The sequence below is a fragment of the Eschscholzia californica genome, unplaced genomic scaffold, assembly GCF_041429995.1.
Source record: "Eschscholzia californica isolate CP2 unplaced genomic scaffold, dmEscCali1.0.p SCAF_2, whole genome shotgun sequence".
Taxonomy (NCBI): domain Eukaryota; kingdom Viridiplantae; phylum Streptophyta; class Magnoliopsida; order Ranunculales; family Papaveraceae; genus Eschscholzia; species Eschscholzia californica.
This window is the reverse complement of record NW_028238309.1, coordinates 2,211,149-2,233,526: the sequence shown is the minus strand read 5'-3', so window position 1 is coordinate 2,233,526 and position 22,378 is coordinate 2,211,149. Positions and strand designations below refer to the sequence as shown.

At 35.0% G+C, this 22,378-nt stretch overlaps 3 protein-coding genes and 1 long non-coding RNA gene across 4 annotated transcripts; 2 read left to right on the top strand and 2 right to left on the bottom strand.

Annotated features, from left to right (window-relative positions):
* The first annotated feature begins 1,969 nt into the window (after window positions 1-1,969).
* LOC147555178 (uncharacterized) lies at window positions 1,970-4,011 on the top strand. The gene is made up of 2 exons (XR_015235033.1): window positions 1,970-3,575; window positions 3,624-4,011. It is a non-coding gene; the product is annotated as an uncharacterized LOC147555178 (long non-coding RNA).
* Window positions 1,982-3,702, bottom strand: LOC147555179 (auxin-induced protein 22D-like). Its single transcript, XM_086663574.1, has 3 exons — window positions 2,850-3,702; window positions 2,455-2,757; window positions 1,982-2,365 (listed from the first exon to the last, which is right to left on the bottom strand). The coding sequence occupies exons 1-3, from the start codon at window positions 3,092-3,094 to the stop codon at window positions 2,290-2,292; spliced, it is 624 nt and encodes a 207-aa protein (XP_086519700.1). The 5' UTR covers window positions 3,095-3,702; the 3' UTR covers window positions 1,982-2,289.
* A 10,058-nt stretch (window positions 4,012-14,069) lies between the features above and the next one.
* Window positions 14,070-15,965, top strand: LOC147555177 (auxin-responsive protein IAA16-like). The gene is made up of 5 exons (XM_086661516.1): window positions 14,070-14,538; window positions 14,700-14,932; window positions 15,240-15,375; window positions 15,493-15,554; window positions 15,654-15,965. Exons 1-5 carry the CDS (start codon window positions 14,258-14,260, stop codon window positions 15,692-15,694), a joined length of 753 nt encoding a protein of 250 aa, XP_086517642.1. The 5' UTR covers window positions 14,070-14,257; the 3' UTR covers window positions 15,695-15,965.
* A 1,502-nt stretch (window positions 15,966-17,467) lies between these two features.
* On the bottom strand, window positions 17,468-22,105 carry LOC147555176 (P-loop containing nucleoside triphosphate hydrolases superfamily protein). The gene is made up of 12 exons (XM_086661515.1): window positions 21,832-22,105; window positions 21,510-21,697; window positions 20,698-20,741; window positions 20,367-20,444; window positions 20,034-20,223; window positions 19,663-19,693; window positions 19,519-19,577; window positions 19,251-19,324; window positions 18,532-18,618; window positions 17,997-18,058; window positions 17,896-17,924; window positions 17,468-17,795 (listed from the first exon to the last, which is right to left on the bottom strand). Exons 1-12 carry the CDS (start codon window positions 21,878-21,880, stop codon window positions 17,703-17,705), a joined length of 984 nt encoding a protein of 327 aa, XP_086517641.1. The 5' UTR covers window positions 21,881-22,105; the 3' UTR covers window positions 17,468-17,702.
* Window positions 22,106-22,378: the final 273 nt, after the last annotated feature.

The window sequence follows — 22,378 nt, the reverse complement described above, 5'->3', positions numbered from 1 at the left end:
CCAGTCCATGATGGGTCAATCTCAATCCTGGTATGTTTTTCGTATTATCAAACTTGGACCACTTTCATTTCTTATACATTTACATTTCATTGAAGTATGTAGAAGATTATAAACCAATAAGTTGTTATATCATAGATTTAGTAGCCGTTATAATGTTTAATCCGACTTGAACTTCTTCCTTTATGACAATCAATGAACTAAACTGAAATGGACATTGAACATTGAAGAACAGAACGCCAAGTTAGTGAACCATCCACGTCTTAAAAAGAACATAAATCATAAAAGAAGATAAGATGTTATATAGTGGATCTAAGAAACCGATGTAATAGTGAATTCTAAATAAAATCGCTTGCCTTAATAATGGTAACCACCCTTCCTAACTACATTGAATCGAAGATTGGTTACCATTATTAAGGCAAGCGATTTTATTTAGCATTCACTATTATATTTAGGGAGCCACCCTCGACTTTTTTTTTTTTATGAAGGCACCCTAGACTTATATTGGACATCTTGTCTGCTTAACTATGTAATTCTGTATGATAACTACAACACAAATTGGTCCCCTTATGGAGTTTATCTAAATAAATACTCGATCTTATTGAATGATTCGATTAGTCTCAATCTCTCTGAGGCATCTCGTCGAGTATTCAATAAGATCGTGAATGCTAAATAAAATCGCTTGCCTTAATAATGGTAACCACCCTTCCTAACTACATTGAATCGAAGATTGGACAATATAACTAACTACACGGATAGGGAGCCACCTTAGACTTATATTGGACATTTTGTCTGCTTAACTGTGTAAGTCTGTATGATAACTACCACACAAATTGGTCCCCTTATGGAGTTTATCTAAATAAATACTTGATCTTATTGAATGACTCGATTAGTCTCAATCATTTCAACACGGGGATCATTATAAGGAGTTCCTTTGGTCGATTCGAAAGGTAGGGCTTGTAATTCTCTAAGTCGTAAAGGGTTTGAGATTATGTTCCAACTTGTGGTTGGAATACGCTGAATATCGTCAACTGCAATTTCTTGAGTAACTCTATGGCTGAACAATCTAATTGGTGGCTGAGACCAGTCTATCCCAAGCCAGGAGTTGGCTCGGATGAGGAGAGGGTTGGATGGTTGGGCTAAACCCATTCCGCCACAACTTACCGGCCCTCTCCTCCGTGTAAAGGGTGTAAGTGGTCCCGAGGAGATGGTGTCTGTACATTTACCATTTTATTGTATAAACTACAAGGGTGGGGCATTGTGATAGTTTGCATTACTTGGGACAGCGTCAAGAAGATGCATGCTCAAGATTAAGTGTCAAGGTCTTTTGATTGGGCTCACGGAGTCTTCAGAATAAAACTACATAGGCTTCGTGGAGTCATGCATAAAACCAAATTACGTACCTGTTGGGCTTGGGGTATGTGTCGAAAACGAAAACAATATTGATAACCGGTAAGACTTGGGTTTAAACAGGACACTCACATCGTGAAATAATCTACTAATGCTTCGGTTCATGTTTGACAATAGGAGACTAGGTACAATTTTTGTAGAAAAATATTAACAAACAAGAAATTTTGTGCAGATTCTAGGCAGAAATCTGATGTTGTTTACGCAAGTGAAAGACAGACTCTAATCAGAGAAGCCATATAAGATTTCTACCTACATCTACTCGAAATTTCTTATTTGTTGGCATTAGGGGCCAGGGGTATTAAGGATTTAACCAAACATATATGCATATTATTTGCCTTTTGTCAACTTCAAAGATGATCTTATCCTTCCAACTGCTAACCTCATTCATTGTGATTTCTGGTTGACCTAATATTCAGAACTCATGGTAATGATTATGAGGCCATGAAAATCAGATCAAATAGTTGGTACTTGGTAGTTGCCAGTTGATACTAGACCAGATCAACTACTAAATTGGTAAATATCATGAGTTATAAATGGACATGATGAATAGAACCCTAAAATTAAAACAAAGATCTTGGTACCAAAATGTTTGAAGATTTATAATCTTTATCAACAAATTACATAATCAAAACTTGGGAATGAATGAAAAACTTGTAATTAGTTTTCACAATCTTCTCTCTTTACAATTGCTTGAAAAAAGCAAATATATCTATATCTTCATATATAGTGTTTGGTTTGATGATGATGATTCTTCATCTTCTTGAAGAGCCCAAGCTGAAATCTTTCCGTTAATGGCAGATCTCTCATCAATCATCATCATCATCTATTGTGACTCCATGAATTTGTTTGTTGTTGTTTGGGTAATTGGATTTGTGGGTTTTTTTAACTACCACATCCCAAACCTTTAGCTTCTGATCCTTTCATGATTCTTAATCTTTTGCAGGTAGAGATGAACATACTGCAATTATATCACAAACCCATATTAGGTATAAGAAAACAAGAGAGAGAGAAACATATGATCTAGAGATAGAAAGATTGAGAACTTACTCCCATGGAACATCACCAACAAGCATCCAATCACCATCTTTATCTTCATAAGTAGGTGCATGTTCTGATCCATTATAACCTTCTCTCTCAGAGAATTTCCCAATTGTGAATTTAAACATATTTTCTAATGCTTTTAGAAGATCTGGGTAACCATTATAAACCTTCAAATCAATCTTTCTCAAGTAAGGAGCACCATCCATACTTACTTTCACATAAATCCCAGAGTTATCAACCTCTGTTTTCTTTGACTGTAAACTGTTTTTCCGGTAAGATCTAACCGGTGGCCATCCAACTACTTGTTGCCTGAAAATTTCCAAAAAATAAAAGAAACCCATTAATCCTTAGCTCATAAAATTACAAATCAAGCTAAAAAAATCAGAATTTCTTCAACTTACTTTGAAGCCGGAGCAACTTCCCGGTTACCGGAATCTGATACACTAGAATTATTATTAGATCCACCACACTGATGATCATTTACTAAATCACCCAGTGTTCTTTTATTGTTGTTATTCCTTATTAAACTTTGAGGTGTTCTTTGATTCTCTGTTTCTTCAACTTCTTCTTGTTCAGTTCCAGGTAAACCTAATCTAAGCTCAGTCGCTTTAAAATTCAAATCAGTTTCATACTTCTTCCCTGTCATTTCTTCAACTTTTCAGAATTTTCCGACCACCCTTGACTTCAAATTCGAAACTTTTTTGGTATTGTGGGTAAGTTGCCGACGAGATTCCGACGAAATTGAGTTTGATTTCCGATGAATACAGAGATTAGAGAGAGAAAATGTGGTTTCAGACTTTAGTTGAATTATTAGGGGAAATGTTTTGTTTTATAGAAAATAGGAAGGATAATTTGTGAGGGATAAAATGGTAATTTGAGTATGTGCATGAATTAAGGAAAAAGACAGCTAAAGTTGTCGGTAACAGAAAAAGTTTTATTTAATGAATTTGTCGGGGCATTATGGGGACAAAGATTGGACAAGTTTCAGCCGTCCATTTAGGGAGATGGGTTTTGTAATCTAGACGGTCAAGATGCGTTTTAGAAGGTCGTTGGAGTGAAATTAGGAGCGTTGGATCACGGGCTATTGAGAATAGAGCATCCCATGTGAATGTGGTCCCAACTTGTATGTATATGTATAGGGACTACGGGAGCATGGGAATTGTATCGGTAATAAGGGTTGTATATTATCTTACCTCATGTCGATTAAATGTGTGGCTAATGGGAAAGTCATGTGGCCATTATTTAGTGTCCAAGTGGAAATTTGTCACTCGGTCCGACGATTAGAAGATGTCAATTTGACGGGCTGAGTTGGTCGATCCCGATCAGGATCGATTGAGTAGCTTTCTCTCTTTGGATACTCGCATGGTTTTGTTGATCAAATAAACTCGTCTCCTTAACTAGATAGACAGATTGCTCTAACGATGTATCTTCAATTATGTTGTTTTTCGTTATTAAAGTTATTGTCATTGATCTGATAACAAAAGAATATACATAGAGTGTGGAAGAGAGATTGTAAAGTATGACTCACTGATAATTTCAATTGTAGTTTTTTGATTGTTGTTGCAGAGTGGATGATATATGATACAGTAGTCAAATGTCTACGTGAGGCTAACATGATCTGATAACACATACATGTGTATAGACGAGTTTATTAAACGAAGACCCATGATTGATAAGTGAATCTTGCAATAAACTATACCATATTGGACCGAGGCCCTAACTCGAATGTTATGACATTCGAGTTAATAATCGCCCATACTAAGGTTGGAGATACTTCAATTAAAAAAAAGGTTGGAGATGTGAATTCTCTTCTTAGCCCTAAGTAGGATTTGTACACTTCACATATATAGTGCTTTTGATGAAGTATCAAATTGGGAAGTATACTGGTAGCTTGGTGGTGCTTTCTACCTTGATGGATTTTTAGGTTTGGTTTAGCTTTTTCTTTTCTTTTTCTTTTTTGAGGTCCCCAAGCATATTGTTTCTAGTTAATTAATATATAGCTCTTTCAACAAAAAATAAAAAATAAAAAAGAAAAAAGGTCCCCAAGCATACATAACAACTCATGAAAATCCACCCAATCCTCTTCTCATTAAAGAGAGTCGTGTGGGTACAAATTTAGGTGGGCACAAACAGGGACGGATTCAGGATTTTCACTTAGGGGGTGCGGATTTATGTCCTTAAATAAATTTTTTTTTTGCAACACAGTAACTAACAAAACATTTATATTCATTAATTATATCAATACATCAACGATTACAAACGCAATTGACCTCTATGAGAGTTCATATTTTGAAATGTTCGCATAATCGATTCATTGTCTATTTCAATAAAAAAAAAATTCAATAAAGACTACTAAACTACGCGGATCACTCATTTTGTTTCTTATGCGGGTTTTAACTAGTTTCATAGCTAAAAAAACTCTATCAAATGAGGTTGTTGCAACCGACAAAGTTAGTGCTAAAGTGATAAGCAAATAAACTAAATGATATGTTTTATCTCTCTAAGTTTCCACCAATGTTCTAGCAAGAGGTCCAATCCCATATTAATTTGAGAAATCATCATTTTGTCACATATCGTAAATGTAATTATCAAGCTGAGAACTAAGTAGCATAGTGTTAGGTTCAAAAAAAAAAATAGCATAGTGTTAAGACTACTGAAATCTGACGGATAAAATTCATCAAGATGCATCAACTTACTTTTACCGAAAAGGACAAAACCTCTAGATGGACTCAAAATTCATCGTTCGTGTATTTGGCTGTTTTCCCGAGCTCGAGCTTGTTCAAGCTCGACTCATATAAGTTTGAAAGAGCTCGAGCTCTCATTGGTTTAAGCTCGTCTATTAAAATACTTCAAATTAAAACAACTTCCTAAATTATCAAAATACTTCAATGATCATTTCTCACATACAATAATAATTATTAATGATTCATATTCTAATAATCATTTAATGATTGATATTTCCTGTACAAGTTCCAATACTAATACGTTATTATGTACTACACTATTATAATAGTATGTTAGACGAGTTGCTCACGAGTAGCTCGCGATACACTAAAGAATAATCAAGCTCGGCTCGTTTACATAACCGAGTATGATTTTGGGCTCGTGTTAAGTTCGTATTTGTTAATCTCCAAGTCGAACACAAGCAATAGTCGAGCCAAACTCGAGCAGCTCGTTAAAAGCTCGGTTCGTGTACACCCCTAAGCTAACCAATGTCGGAGTCAGTTCCGGTGTTGGAATGCAAAAATTATAGGGTTAGGGTAGATAAATTGAAATTTATAAGTTAGCATAGTTTAATTGAATAATTTCAATATGAAACAGTTAAAATACTTCAAAATGCTCTAACAGGGATTTGAACCTAGAAACTCAAGCTCTAACAGGGATTTGAACCTCTAGATGGACTCAAAATTCATCGTTCGTGTATTTGGCTGTTTTCCCGAGCTCGAGCTTGTTCAAGCTCGACTCATATAAGTTTGAAAGAGCTCGAGCTCTCATATTTTTAAGCTCGTCTATTAAAATACTTCAAATTAAAACAACTTCCTAAATTATCAAAATACTTCAATGATCATTTCTCACATACAATAATAATTATTAATGATTCATATTCTAATAATCATTTAATGATTGATATTTCCTGTACAAGTTCCAATACTAATACGTAATTATGTACTACACTATTATAATAGTATGTTAAACGAGTTGCTCCCGAGTAGCTCGCGATACACTAAAGAATAATCAAGCTCAGCTCGTTTACATAACCGAGTATGATTTTGGGCTCGTGTTAAGTTCGTATTTGTTAATCTCCGAGTCAAACACAAGCAATAGTCTAGCCAAACTCGAGCAGCTCGTTAAAAGCTCGGTTCGTGTACACCCCTAAACTAACCAATGTCGGAGTCAGTTCCGGTGTTGGAATGCAAAAATTATAGGGTTAGGGTAGATAAATTGAAATTTATAAGTTAGCACAGTTTAATTGAATAATTTCAATATAAAACAGTTAAAATACTTCAAATTGCTCTAACAGGGATTTGAACCTAGAAACTCAAGCTCCCACCCACCCACAACCCACAACACCGGAGCTTGAGTCAGTTCCAGTGTTGGAATGCAAAAATTATAGGGTTAGGGTAGATAAATTGAAATTTATAAGTTAGCATAGTTTAATTGAATAATTTCAATATAAAACAGTTAAAATACTTCAAAATGCTCTAACAGGGATTTGAACCTAGAAACTCAAGCTCTAACAGGGATTTGAACCTCTAGATGGACTCAAAATTCATCGTTCGTGTATTTGGCTGTTTTCCCGAGCTCGAGCTTGTTCAAGCTCGACTCATATAAGTTTGAAAGAGCTCGAGCTCTCATTGTTTTAAGCTCGTCTATTAAAATACTTCAAATTAAAACAACTTCCTAAATTATCAAAATACTTCAATGATCATTTCTCACATACAATAATAATTATTAATGATTCATATTCTAATAATCATTTAATGATTGATATTTCTTGTACAAGTTCCAATACTAATACGTAATTATGTACTACACTATTATAATAGTATGTTAAACGAGTTGCTCACGAGTAGCTCGCGATACACTAAAGAATAATCAAGCTCGGCTCGTTTACATAACCGAGTATGATTTTGGGCTCGTGTTAAGTTCGTATTTGTTAATCTCCGAGTCAAACACAAGCAATAGTCGAGCCAAACTCGAGCAGCTCGTTAAAAGCTCGGTTCGTGTACACTCCTAAACTAACCAATGTCGGAGTCAGTTCCGGTGTTGGAATGCAAAAATTATAGGGTTAGGGTAGATAAATTGAAATTTATAAGTTAGCACAGTTTAATTGAATAATTTCAATATAAAACAGTTAAAATACTTCAAATTGCTCTAACAGGGATTTGAACCTAGAAACTGAAGCTCCCACCCACCCACAACCCAGTGCTCGACCACTGGGCCAAACTCTAATTGATGTTATCTATATAGACGATTGGTTATATAGGTATAGTCGTATAGACACATATATAACAAAAAATAATACTTCAAGTGCTTGTTGAGGGAATCGAACTCACCTTCTCACTGTCATAGCCAAACCACATCTCACCCTTCTTCCACTGAGCCAAGGTCGTCTTTGTGTCATTGTAATCAGAATATATATACATATAATATATATATAACTATATATATGGAAAACAAATTACTACTATTAGTTTTCTTTCTCGGGAGGATCCAGGGGGTGCGGCCGCACCCCCTCGCACCCCCATGGATCCGCCCCTGGGCACAAAAGTGACAATTCTTTGTATAATTGTGAATGAGCATTCTTTTCATAACCCTAAAGTCCAAAAGCACAAAGGGTCCACCACTATTCATTGTTTTCCCCATCAAAATGATTTCAGACACTCTTTAGCTTCATTTAATTTTTAAGAAACTCTATTAACCGTTCAACAAAAAAAAAAAAAGAAACTCTATTAACCCTAAACAAACAACATCAATGATTCTTCTCCTTCTATAACTATTTAGAATACTTGGTTGTTTTATTTTCAGTGACTTATTTAGATTCTTTAATTATTTGATTTAGTTCATAAGCTGGAATGAGATGTATCAGATAAGCCCATTTCCTGGGGGTTATGTTTTGATGTTGAGTTGTGATTGAAACTTCATTTGTTTCTAATGAAAAATTATGTGTGTATTTACTTAAATTCTAAGGTTATTTTTTAAATAGCCCCCAACTTTGTGACCAGCTTCCTGTCTAACCTCCTATTTTATTAAAAATATCCAGATAACTCTCTTTTTGAGTTACTGTTATAACTCCGTTAACCAGTCATCATTTCTCTCTGCTCCATCTCATCACCTCTCTCTGCCACCTCATCTTCTAGCGACCTCATCGTCTTCACCAGCGAAGGTCGCCGGCCGACGACCTTTAAACATAAAAAATTCTCTCTCATCTCTTCTCTCTAAAAAAAATAAATTAAAATTTTCTCTCTCATCTTTTTCTCTAAATACTTCAGCGAAGGGAAACCCTTCGTCGGAGTAGGTCTGTCCGGAGTATTGAGAGAAAGAGAGAGAATTAAAAAAAAAAATTTAGAGAGAGAGGATAGAGATTTTCTTTTAATGTTTGAAGGTCGTCGGCAGGAAAATTGGTCGGACGACGACCTTCCGCGGTGAAGACGATGAGGTGGCAGAGAGAGGTAATGAGATGGAGGAGAGAGAAATGATGACTGGTTAACGGAGTTATAACGGTAACTCAAAAAGAGGATCATCTTTGTAATTTTGATAAAGTAGGGGGCTAGACAGGAAGCTGGTCACAAAGTTGGGGGCTATTTGAAAAATAACCCAAATTCTAACCACATATTAAAAGTTTAAACTAAATGAATGTTTTTTTTTAAAATTTACTATGTTGTCTATTATTTTAATTTTGAACCATTAAAGTAGCAGAGTGAAAAAAGATGAGTAGCTAGGAAGTACAAAAGGAGTAAAGTGCAGCACACGTGTGAGATTTGTTTGTTTGTTTGATGGTAAAGTCAAATCTGGGTCCTACTAAAGTCAAGAATTTTAACTCGGAGAAGGGGAAGAGTATTTGGATAGAGGCAGGTCCTCCCTGCCCCCATATTGTTTGGAGGATAGGTTTTTTTTTTTCTGTTTGGAGGATAGGTTTGATGTCCTCATTTTTAAGCATGTGTGTGGATATCTCATATACTATACTAGTTTCATTGATTTTTTTTCTAATTTAGAAATTGATATTTTTTATTTAGAGAATTAAGATGGTAAAGTTTTTAATAAGTTTTATCGACTATAGAATTTATTGAATTCAGAGTATAACGATTTGATATTCTTAAGATATATCGCATATCAGATAGTTTATAAGATATAGATGATCACATGGGCTATTCGATACGTTAAAGTTACACCTTAAACTTTTGAAATGGAGAGGACCCTAAATTAATACATCTTGGACCTTAAAGGGGTCAAACATTAACGTCGTAGATATTATACATAAACTTTCAAAATTTAGTTTTTTTTTTTTTGAGATTAACTTTCAAGAGTCATGAATTTGGATGAACATTATAACTGTAAATTAATACGTCTTGGACCTTAAAGGTCAAAGACCTTAGGGTTATTATACGAGTATGAAAACCCATTTATTCTTACCTTTAAGTTATTTATTACCTAAATTACATGAGATAAGTCTTGATGACAAATTACTTCCACCCATACTGCATCCCAAGACTTCATAGACAGAAGAGAGTATCTAACCACTATACGAATAAGTGGCGGACACTTCAAAATTTGGTCCTAAAATGACACAGGTAGCAATTATGAGAGTGCCTATAGCAATTATGGTAGGCGTATTTAGACATTCTCTCTGAAAAGGTCTCCCTGGGTAGGGGTGGGAATTGGGCGGGTATGGACGTCCATGGGCACTTGAAGCATCGGGCTGGGCGGGTCGGGCACAAAATTTCAATGGCTATTAGGGTAAGCGGGTTAAGTGGGCGGCCAATTTTGAAATTCGCCTTGCTCATTACCCGCCCAAGCCCATTAAGAAGTTCGGGTAATTCGGGTATGGGCGGGCGGGTAGCGGGTAATCTCATGACTTGAAAAAAAATCACTTTTTCCACTTTTTTTTTATAGATACTGGAAACACCTTTCCTGATTCTAAAGAGATAATGTGAGATTAAAACTAGACGTTATTTGTGTTGTTCCTTTTAGGAATTTAATCTCACATTGAAAACAAATGAAGAATTCCCATGAGATATAATATAAACTTACCCCACTCTTTGTTCCCTCAAAGCCAAAGGCTACTTTAGTATTCCACTAAGAATTCTCTTGGGCCATTGCAAAGCAATATATTGGGTTCGTGTGATTTCCCTTAAGCATATTGTTTACCATCTCAACTAAGCCTAGCTACATAGACAGCTGGGACTTCATCAACCCATAAAGTTGATGTAATTTGGTTGGTTATCATTGGGTGAGGTTAAGTGGGTGCGGGCATGGGCGGGTGCGCCGGTAGAGGTTTTAACCCATGCCCGCCCACTAAAATTTGGCGGGCTGGGCGGGTTGTGCCCGAGACGGGCGCGGGCGTCCATGGTCATCGTTGGGCACGGGTGCCCGTGGGCGGGTTCGGGCTCATGGGCAAAATTCCCACCCCTATCCCTGGGTAACCTAAAGCATTTTACCGTTTCATCTACTTTGGGTCAACCTCTACAAAGGACCTCCTAAATAATTGGGGTGCCTTCCGTAATAGTCCCGTATGAGTAGGTAGGGGACTTTGGAGCTTAGAGTTAACTGTACTTTCAAATTTAATAAGTGTCGAGACTTTTTAATTAGTTGAGTTCGTGGAGTCTTTATCAGAAACAAAATTCTGTACTTATGAATTTAGGTATGGGAAAAAACTTGGATCCGAGTGTCTAAAATGGAGACAATATCGATAATTGCTAAGGTTTGAGACATCATAAACGGTATTAGAACCAAAGACAACTCGTCGTCGAGTGAAGAAATTGTAAGAGTTTCACATCACTCGAGAGAGAATCCAGGTTATAGGTGTAAACTATTAGTTAGTGACAAGGTCTATTACTGCTACGACTGAGGACGTCACCCCTCCGCTAATATATAGTCTTTGTTTTACTTACATACAATCTCCTTGGTTCATTGGTTGCCCTTGCTATTTCCATTTTCATCAATGAAATTAATTTTCTCTAAGAAAAACTAATACCTTTTGCAAGTGATGAGATTCATTTTCCCGCTTTTCTCCTACCAAATTTATGTTGTAATCGAGTTCAATAGCAAAAGATATTATCATTGATTTTAATGTGTTTTCTTATTCATTTTGTCTAGGTTATTATCCAAAATAGTCGACTCCATGTATTTTTTTATTGACCACTTTAATTTTTGATAACCAAGTTGACGGTCCCACTTATAACGCGCAAAATAATTAGTTATTCAATAGAATAAAATTTATTATTAAGTATAAATTTCAGATTCCCACTCTCTATATTAATTAATTAATGTTAATGAAATCAAGAGGGAGCATTAAGGTCAGCTAATTTTCATATCAAAGAGATAGTTAAGAGTTGGTGCCCTAGCTCAGGGACCCACAGCGTGGAAGGAGTTGTCGACCATTAACCAACATCTCGAATATTTGTGGGGGCAATCCAACTAATCTTACTTAATCGGAAGTTTAATCTTTATTAAATGATGTATTTTGTCTCCATAAGTATTTTAGACAATACATATATCTAGGAGGCAGGGATCAAACAATATCCACCAAGGGTACAAATTTGTGATTTATCAAAATTGTGTTATTAAACAAATTAATAATGAAATGTAGTGGTTTAAATAACAACATATATTTTACCGTTGAACTTCAGACAATTTGGTTTGTGTGCATACAAAACAAACCTATTCTTAATATATCTACAATTCACCGAACAATCACCACATTAGTGATATATTTGTGTATTTATACGAGGAAAAAACAAACATTAAAAAAATTATTATTTTTTATCTACTTTGTATAAAGTCTGGACCTTAAACTCAATATATATTTTTTTTTATTTTGGACTGATCCCCTAAGGACCCTACTTTAAATTTTAGAAATTGAATCTCATATTAAAAATGCTCTGAGTATGAAGACCATAATCTTGTGATTCAACTACCATATAAGCTGGAAGTTTCTTGTTACCAATGAAGCAATACTTTTGCAATAATATTAAAAATGTAATCTCATTAAAGGTGAATAAATCTTTTTTGTTGTAGATCTTAATAAAGTTAAATAATACTTAAGACTCAATTTACTCTGTTATTATAACAAAAAATACTTTTCCGACCGTAATCCAACACTATCCATGGTAAAGCACTTTCATTTTTCTAGAATTGATCTTACTATATTAAATATTAAATAAAATATTACAGGTCACACGAAAATGATGAAACAAAGACCATGAGATAAGAAAGTAATAATCAAACTGATTATACAACTAAAATATTTGAAATGACTCTAACGAGCTCGATTTTAATAAACATCAAGGCAACCGTTGAGAAGACAAATAACTTTTAACAAAGAATTTGTGAAAGATAATAAAAATCAAAATCTTGGATTTTGGAAATCCAAGTAAAATATTTCTAAGTAAAATTTAGAAAACCTAACCAAAATTTTCTCTTGGTATTCGGAAAATGTACTTATATATGCGATCGTGATGTTAGTCTCTTGATCCAATATGAATGTTCTTGTATCGATAAAGTGTCAACGTAGACATATCAAAAGATGGGAAGAGATTTCGTAACCTTCTTTTGAGAATGCATCAATTCAATCTCTCCTGCCATTATCACGCCATAACAACTCCTTATTTTCATGAAAAAACTCCTTTTCCAACAACACTGATTCTTGAAACCTTTGTACAAGTGAAAGAGGAATTCATTTGTTATAGGAAAATACATTTATGTTTAGACTAGGAGGTCCATTAACCATATTTTATTCTCTAAAAAATGTGCACAATAACAAATTACGTAGACTAGTCTAGTCGCACGAGTGGTCAAGGTTCCTTAAGCCAAACGATAGATTAGATTATAATTATATATAAATATATATGTCTCGACTTTCAAATGTGACTACAATTTGTTGATGAATAAGATTATCAGTACGATTCCACTAAGTGATTGTGGAATTTTTCTTAAAAAAAGAAGAGAAACAAATCGACTCGACCAAGTCTTCTTATTGTAAACCCTACTCATGTCAATCATTTAATTAATGTGATTTTAGTGATTGACATGATTTTTTAAGGACCCATTGTTTTCATGTTAGACAAAACTAGGGCTTGACATCTAAAGTAAATGAATAAAGATCAAATTCAACAATTTTCTCCCAAGTATTATCCATAAAGTAAGGTGAATATGTGAAAGGTCAAAGAGCCAATGAATTTATCGAGTGGATTTATGATCATAGTGTAGTCACTTCATGTCTCTTTTCTCATTCAATAATTGTAGGTATAGTTTAATTTGAAATGCTAGTGTTACTTGGTTTTGTAGTACAAACCAAAAAAACTTCTAAAAAGTGATAAGGGATGATAAGAATAACACCACATCTTTGCTACAATGGTTTTGTGGTTGCTTTCTAGTTTGAGCAATGCTACACATTTTCAACATCAAGATTGAAGATTATATAACACCACCCAAAATCAAATCGACCCGTCTATAAACCCAAATTTTTGGACCATGCTCCTCGGTCGGTCCTGGATCAAGAGGGTTGTAGGTGGGTCGACGACAAGTCGACCAGAGACAAACTACATAATCAATTTTGTTAGAGGTCGAAACACACAAAATCACTTACAAACATGTTAAGAAATTAAGAAACAATGAGAAAATGCAACTAAACAACCCTTCATAATCATGGCTACCAAGTTTCCACTCTGTTCTACTCACCAGTCACCACCATTAATCTACACATGACAATAGATTACCATTAACGTACCAGATTCATCCACATGTCGAAATAACATTTGCTGAGAGCACCTAAGAAGTGCCCAATTAAAAGCACAATCCTCCATACAACTAAGCCAAAAGAGACATTTTCCTACTCCTAGTCTCCCTTCTTTTTATTAGATCCAAACATTTCCTTCTTTTAATTTTTCATTCATGTAAGAAGAAGGTACCAACCCTAAAAACAACAACAAGAAACAAAGTAAGAAATATTTAGAGAGAGAGAGAGAGAGAGAGAGAGAGAGAGAGAGAGAGAGAGAGAGAGAGAGAGAGAGAGAGAGAGAGAGAGAGAGAGAGAGAGAGTAAGAAACACAAAAACAAAGCTTGTTTGGGTTATTGGCTTGGTAAGAAAATGCCTAAGAAGGAAAGAGAAGATGAATACAAGTTGATGAAGTTCAAAGAGACTGAATTGTGTTTAGGGTTACCTTCCGGTAACGACGGAGGCGACAAGATTAACAATTCAGTGAAGAGAGGGTACTTAGAAACAATTGATTTGAAGCTAAACTTAGCTTCAAATGAGTCATCATCATCAAAGATTGATCCTCATCAAAAAATAAAGATCAATATAAATTCTCCTTCTCCTTCTACTACTACTCCCAAGGAAAAAAATCTTCTTGACCATAGTTCTTCCAAGTATGTTATGTTATTTATTTGTATATTTTTTTTTTGAACAGTAAGATTGATCTCCCTATAGTAGAGAGATAGATGCATGTTTCTGCTCAACTAAAGTGAGTTTCACAATATGGGTTTTGTTTTTTAAGATGTTAGTGAAAATGGGTAGTTCTTATTTGCAGGGTAGAGGTGGTGGGTTGGCCACCAGTCCGATCATATCGAAAGACCATATTGTCCGAGAAGAAGAAGAGCTCCGACGACAAGGAGGAAGAAGAGAAGGTTAAGAATAGTGGAGTATTTGTGAAGGTTAGCATGGAAGGTGCACCTTACTTGCGTAAGGTTGATTTAAAGATGTATAAAAGCTACCAAGACCTCTCTGATTCCCTTGCCAAGATGTTTAGTTCCTTCACTATTGGTAATTTAAAAACCTAATATGTAACATAAAACTTTTTTCCTTTTACTTTTCTCAAATTTTTTTTTGCCTATTTTTTCTCTTTTATATGTAAAGAGAACTGTGGTTTGGTCCAAAAATGGGAGCTGACTTCAGCTCGAAAGCTGCTATGGCTGGATCCTTTTGGTCTGGGCGTTTTTCTCTCTAATGCCCAAACTAATGGGAGCCGACCAGATCAGCTTTGGGACTGAAGTCAATTCTGGACGAAACGACGTTTTTTTTATTATGTGTCTAGTTAAGAGTACTAAAATTTGTTTTAATTTTAATAAAGGAAAATGTGGGCCTAATGGAATGAAAGATTTCATGAATGAAAGTAAATTGATGGATTTATTAAGTGGGTCGGAATACTTACCAACATATGAAGATAAAGACGGAGACTGGATGCTCGTTGGAGATGTTCCATGGCAGTAAGTAATCTCATCTCAAGAATCATACTGAATTATCGACAAAATTTAACCTATTTAAGTTTCGGTAAAAAAAAAGTTCTGTACAATTAATCCTCTTTTCTTCTTCTTTTGTTATAGAATGTTTGTTGATTCGTGTAAGCGTATACGTATAATGAAAGGGGCAGACGCCATCGGACTTGGTTAGTACCAAAATAAATTCCATTAATCCATTACTAATACATAGTCAATGCAAATTCTAGTTTTTCATGACTAACTAAAATTTTTGCTTTGATGTCTAGCCGCTCCTAGAGCTTCGGAGAAATGCAGAAGTCGAAGCTGAAATATGATCAGAAAACGTACGAGCGGCATTATTGAAGATATATTGAATATACATTATATTTTGATATATAAATATTATATATATATATATATATATATATATATATATATATATAGACAAAGGCATGAAACATCTATTACAAAAGAAACTAAGAAAATTAGGTTGCAGGATTTGACCATGTCTAGCTTTTTTGTGATTAATGAGGTTGTAAGAGCACATTTTCTTTTGAGTGGATCTAGTTTTTGAAAATACATCTTTTCTTTTCTTCCTATATTTTCTTTTATTTCGTGTTACAATTCTTCCATGGAAATTTATGGAATTTGATTCTTTCCGTTCATCTGATCCTCGGATTGGACAAAGAATGACAAAACGTAGAAGACTATACTATACCACGATGAGTATAACCCTCATTTCGGTCATAAACAGAAACACATGTTACCAACCAACCAACCAACAAAATTACAGAAAAAACTTGTTTTTCTCTTTTTAGAATCATACTGTAGCTAAACCTTTTGTTAATTAATGTAGAGAAATTAAAGTTGTTAATCTTTTAGTTAAGTTAGTCAATTCAATTTTGAGTTAATATTGAATTTCTGTCAAGTGAATTGATTCCATTTGAGTTGTTGATGCTGCTTTTGCAATAGGTGTATAATGAGTTGGAAATGTGGAGTGCTTTCCTTTTCTTGCATGCAAGGAATAGTGGTTGTAGCACTCAATGACTTTTTTTTTCCCATTTTATGGTAGACATAATAACTAGGTTTTGGTGGTTTCTTCTACATTGTCTAGAAATAATGATGAAAAGAGAAAAGAAAAAGGAATAATTGAGTTTAACAATCGAACAACATGTATCCCTTCTTTCGGATATTGTTCTTCAAAATCCTCGCACTATTCTGATTATAATACTTTTTACTAGAAAAAATAAAATAAAACTTATAATGTGCCCTTATTATGTCTCCGTTTCAAAGTTCCACAAGAATTACGAAAGAGAACTAAAAGAACTTGTAGAAAATAATTGAAAAAGAGCGAGAAAAGATCAACTAAATAGTCTTTAATGTCCAACTCAACTATTTTAGTTGGAAGTTCAACAAAAAAAAAACTATTTTAGTTGGTAGAAAAGCCTTTGGGTATGTAGGAATTCTGATAGGCTCCCTTAGGCATGGCTTTCTTTCGAGCCAAACACGTGGTTTTGTTAAAAGACATTTCAGACGTCTGATCGTTGAACGGTAACCTAACACTAATACCATGTTCATTTTCTGAACTTCCAAATAATATTCAAACGACATGGAATGGCGAATACCTAGATATGATATATTGGGAATGAGAATACTATTTGTCCATGTGAAACTATTCTCACCCAACTAAGATGAATATCTCAAGAGAGGTCTTTCCATCAAACTACTTAGTATTTAGCATAAATATATTAAATTAGCACATCAAGAGAAAAAATAGGAGTACTATAATTCTAGGTCCACTCTTAACTAACCATAAACATGTTCATCTTTTTAGGTAAACTATTTCAAATTGCTGAAATCAAGGCTATATACAGATTTCTAGGACAAGGAAATGAATAAGAAACAATGAATAATACCTTCTTTTATTAGTTATATTGAATTTGCTTCTACCTCATCAAAAATCTTGTCCACCCAAAAACTAGTTCTTTAACATGACAGACTCCAACTCACTTGCAACCCTTTCTTATAATATTGAACCCAACCCTACTTTACCTATAAAATATTCATCTAAAAGCAATTTAAGAGGTTTCCTACCCTAATGTCGAAAAATGGTTCATACCCATGTCATATATACGAGTTTTCGGTACATGATAATTCAAATCTTACAAGTGAAAGAAGACATTGTGAAAATCAAGTAAAAGGGTTTGCTTTTGAGATTTGACAATAAGCATATAATATGAGTAACATACTAGCATGAACTTCCATAAATTATGATAGAAAACTATGTTGTTTCATTTATTTCCTTTTTTCGTTTTTCATATCGCAAATTAATCGAATCAACTATTGAAATCTACTGACTTGATTACCAAATCCGCGTTCTTTTTTGACTTGTTAATAAGCTCCGCATTTGGCCGATCGTTATAATCAATCTGGAAAAAGGGAATACGGAAAAGTTCAGACTTTAGAGAACATGTAATAAAGGAAATAAGTGCAGTAAATTGAATAACTTAAAAGGTATGACAGACTTACCCGCCATTGAGCGATATCTGGAGGTTTTCCTGTTCATAAATGAAGTTCAATATTAGTACATCTCTTGCCTTCATTCTGGTAAACCATTAAGAAAGACTAACCTGTCGAAATATGCCTCTTCAGAACTCGCTTCATTGCTGTGTCGATGTCAACTTCAATGAACCTTGCAACCGAAATACATTTAAATGATATGGAACAGTTTGAAACACAGAAACAGAGAGTCCTGGATAATAACTGCTGAAAGGTACTAGTTTGATGAACTTTTTTTAATTTAAGACTAGATAGAGAGCGGCAAAAGTTTAGCTAGTAGTGGTGGTTTTACACGCTAATGACAATGTTTGGGCTTTCTTGGAAGTCGAAAATACTCGTGACTAGAAATAATATATCCAACTAGTTACCACTTGCCACATTTCTAATAGCTAAGCCATCTTGGTTAGTATGAGAAAGTTCTAACATTGCATTCTGATCTATTCCATCACTTCTCAAGATAGAAGACTGGCACCGGATATTAAAATTGCATAGTCGTGTACGGTTTTAGCCAACAGATCTATTTGGTGGTAAATGTTAAGTTTTTAGCCAATAGATCTATTTGATGGTAAGTGTTAAATTGTAAGGTAGGATCGGAAATTGACTTACCATTTCTCGTCAAATACAGAAGCGATCTCCGGCCAGACACCTTCATCCAAGAGCAAATAATTTCCTTCTACTATAACTAGCTTGTGCCTGCAATGAAAAGTTGCCTATAATAATACGATAACATAATCATGGACTACATTTGAGCTCCATTAGGCAAACATGAAAATTTTCGTCCTGGACTTGGAATTCCGCATTCATGTAGGGAAAGCAAGCTATTTTGGCTTTCTTACTTGTTACATAGGGACAATAATGCTCAGTGAGATAGGATGTTCGATCTGTCTTATGCCTATGAACGATAATTTATGCTACGTTATGTATAAACTTCCCTTTCTCGCATTAAGAGCTTCAAAGCAAAAGGAGTTGAAGTTCAACTGATGTAAAATGAGAACGAAGATTAATATCTTCCGAATAGAAAATAAAAGAAAACAATTACCATAAGGACACCTAATAAGTTACTCAGTTCAAATGTCAAAACTAATCTCATAACGACAAAAGGGTTTCCACAGAAATTTGAGTATCTCCCTGATGACTACATAAATGAAAGTACTCTCGGCCATATAAATGTTACACTCATGCATATTTTAGTTTACTTCAGAAGAGTAATTCAATGAACTTCATAGACGAAAAGTAGCACCTAAAATTACTATAATTGATATAGAGAGCCCATAAGGTTTATAAATGAAGTGAAAAAGGTACTGGTGGATAACATAATGACTTACTGAAGGTTCACAAAGATATCGTCTTCTACTGGATCTCCAACACCATGGTCAAATGATGGCACATAGACGGAGCCCTGAAAAAATCATCGCACGTCAAGAGGTAATGAAACTTCGAGTAGGGAGTTGAACCAATATCTCCATATTTGTCACAAAATCATTTTGGTTTAACACCATTATAATGATGACAACAACACCTTCAATTTAGAGACATATTGGATCAATACCATTGGTGTTAGGTCCCGAAAAACTGTCACACACTTGGAATCACCTCGTTTCTGAGAGTCTTGAGACATTTCAGCAGTCGAACTGGATCAAATGTCCATGGGGCTGAAGTCACCAAAGGAAAAGTTAATAACTTGTTTTGGTGATAGAATTTCTACTTTGACAGTTCGACTACATGAGAAACGCTCACCTCCCCTCCGCGCATGAGCTTCTTCAGGATTCTAGCAATACCAGGAGAAGAAAAATGATTATCCAGTTATCAAACATAAAATGGTGTAACAAGAAATCACTTTGAGATCTATAGGAACCGGAATTCAAATTTCCAATTAGTCCTACCGAACAAAAAAATGACAGAGAAAAATATAAGAACGAAAGTATGTCCTGGCAGCTTTAGCCCTATCAAAACACGAGCGATACGAAATATAGGTCCTTATTTCATCGTTAGATTATGTGCTGAAATTTGTACTCAGGAAACTATAAATGACTTGAAAAATACATATATTTATACACACATAAAGACCCATTTGGAATAATGAATGCTATGGGAACTGGAAATCTAACCTCCATCTGATCCAACTGGTGCCGATAAAGATGGAACCCGTCCATGGGAAGAACAATAGCATAATCTGGAGGGTCAATAGCATCAGTTGCAGCAGCCTTTTGGGACCATTTCGTGTTTATGCGTCGAGTTACTTCATAAGCTATAGTGGACTTCCCTGAACCAGGAGGACCAGCTAAACCCACAATATACCTGCAAGAAAATGGGACTCGTATAAATGTAGTTCGAACAAATCCATTCTATGGGCATTCGAGAAAAAGAAGAATATATATAGAGAAAAACTGGGGTTCAAGTAGACCACTTTTGAGACAAATTATTAGTTCTTTAAAACTTACTTAGCATCAAGATTGGATGCCATTGACGGTGTAGGAAGAAGACGTTCAGCTAAAGCATCATATATCTCGTTGATAGACCTTCAACAAAGATCAAAAGCTATAAATTGTTCAGGGCAAAACATAACAATAATGATAAATTGCACTTAATGACATTACATGTTTAAGAACCACCAGTTTAATAAACCAATTTGTATCTGAAAAGTAATTCGCTCATTTCACATTGTTCTAAGTAATGGGCAGTAAGAGAAAGAGGCAAAAAAATCACTCAAACAAAAAATATAAGCTTTCCGGATCAAATATCAGGTGAAAGAAAACAAATGAAAAACCAAACCTGGCCTCTAGAACAGGAGTTCCTTCATTATGACTTGATAAAACCTACCAGAAATGAACCAATAAATGCCAAATTAGTTGATTTCCCACATTGCTGGAGAGAGTGTCCGAAGCCCGGTTATACGTGGCAGTGTATTGACTATTGAGCCTGGTTATAAGTGCGTGCTCAAGCTTAGGTGTAGTTAAAGTCTTTTGTGTGGACTTCTGGAGCCCTCACCATGAACCAAACCCCCGTATCCATGGACTTGGATGTTGGTGTCAAAAGCGGATACAATGTGCGGACTCGTGGAGCCTTCACCAGGAACCAAACCTCATACCCATGGACTTTGGATGTTGGTGTCTAAAGCGGACAATGTGGGGGCTCGTGGAGCCTTCGCCAAGAACCGAACCCCATACCCATGGACTTGGATGTTGGTGTCTAAAGCGGAGACAATGTGGGGGCTCGTGGAGCCTTCACCAGAAACCGAACCCCATTCCCATGGACTTGGATGTCGGTTTCAAAAACGGAGACAATGTCTGGGCTCGTGGAGCCTTCACCAAGAACCAAACCCATACACATGGATTTGGATGTTGGTGTCAAAAGCGGAGACAATGTGTGGGACTGTGGACCCTTCACCAGTACCCAAACCCCTTACCCATGGACTTGGTTGTGTTAAATGTCAAACACGGAGACAATATCGATAATTGCTAAACACTGACTCATTGAATCAGGGTGTCAAAAACGGAGACAATATCGATGAATAAATAAAAAAGCGAAACGAATTTTAAGAGAGAGAGAGAGAGAGAGAGAGAGAGAGAGAGAGAGGATTTTACCTTGAAGAAGTTCTTCTTTTTAGGGGGATTCAGAAATCCAGTTGGAGCAAGTAAATTTTGTTGTTGTGCAGTTAATAGAGCAGCAGTAGTAGTGGTAGTATTATTACTTCTAATTGATTGAATTGGGAGATTAAACTGGTGGTATTGATGAAGTTTGAAATTTCTCTTCTTTTTTAACAACAATGATTCTGATTATTCACAAACACAAGAGAAAATTGGATTGAGAAAAGTCCCCCCAAAAAAAATTTTGTGATTTATTGGGAAATTTTGTTTAAACCCTAGAATTAGTACTATAAAGCAAGACAGAGATTAGAAATTTAACCTAAGGAGAAATCGCCTCTTGAGGTAGCAGAGAATTTAGAGACCTCCATTCTTCAACTCAAATTTTTGCCCCCTCTCTCTCTCTCTCTCAGAAAGATTTTAATTTCTTCAAAGGGAAGTCCACTTCATCACTATAACTCCACCTGGCCCAATAGGGTTGACACCTCAAATCAGCCAAACAATCCCATGTTGCCAACAAGACCTAAAGATCCATAGGAGAGTTATGAGAATCAGTGTATCTCATAGATAAGTCTCTCACTTCATTTTTTTTTTTCTATATAGAAGGTTAATCAAGATTATATTAATGATTTTATGACTCAAAATAGAAAAGACATTACGATTTTTTATTATTATTTCTCATACACCTAAGATTTTTGTTTTTATTTCTCTCATCCCCTGTATAACAAACAACTAAGTTTTTTTTTTTTTTTTTTTTTTTTTTTTTTTTTTTAATTATGTTCATTCTTTCTTCGGGATAAAAAAAGTTAATCGTCATCTTCTTTATCTTCTTCTTTCGGTGTAAATTAGAATAAAACGTGATATTGCAG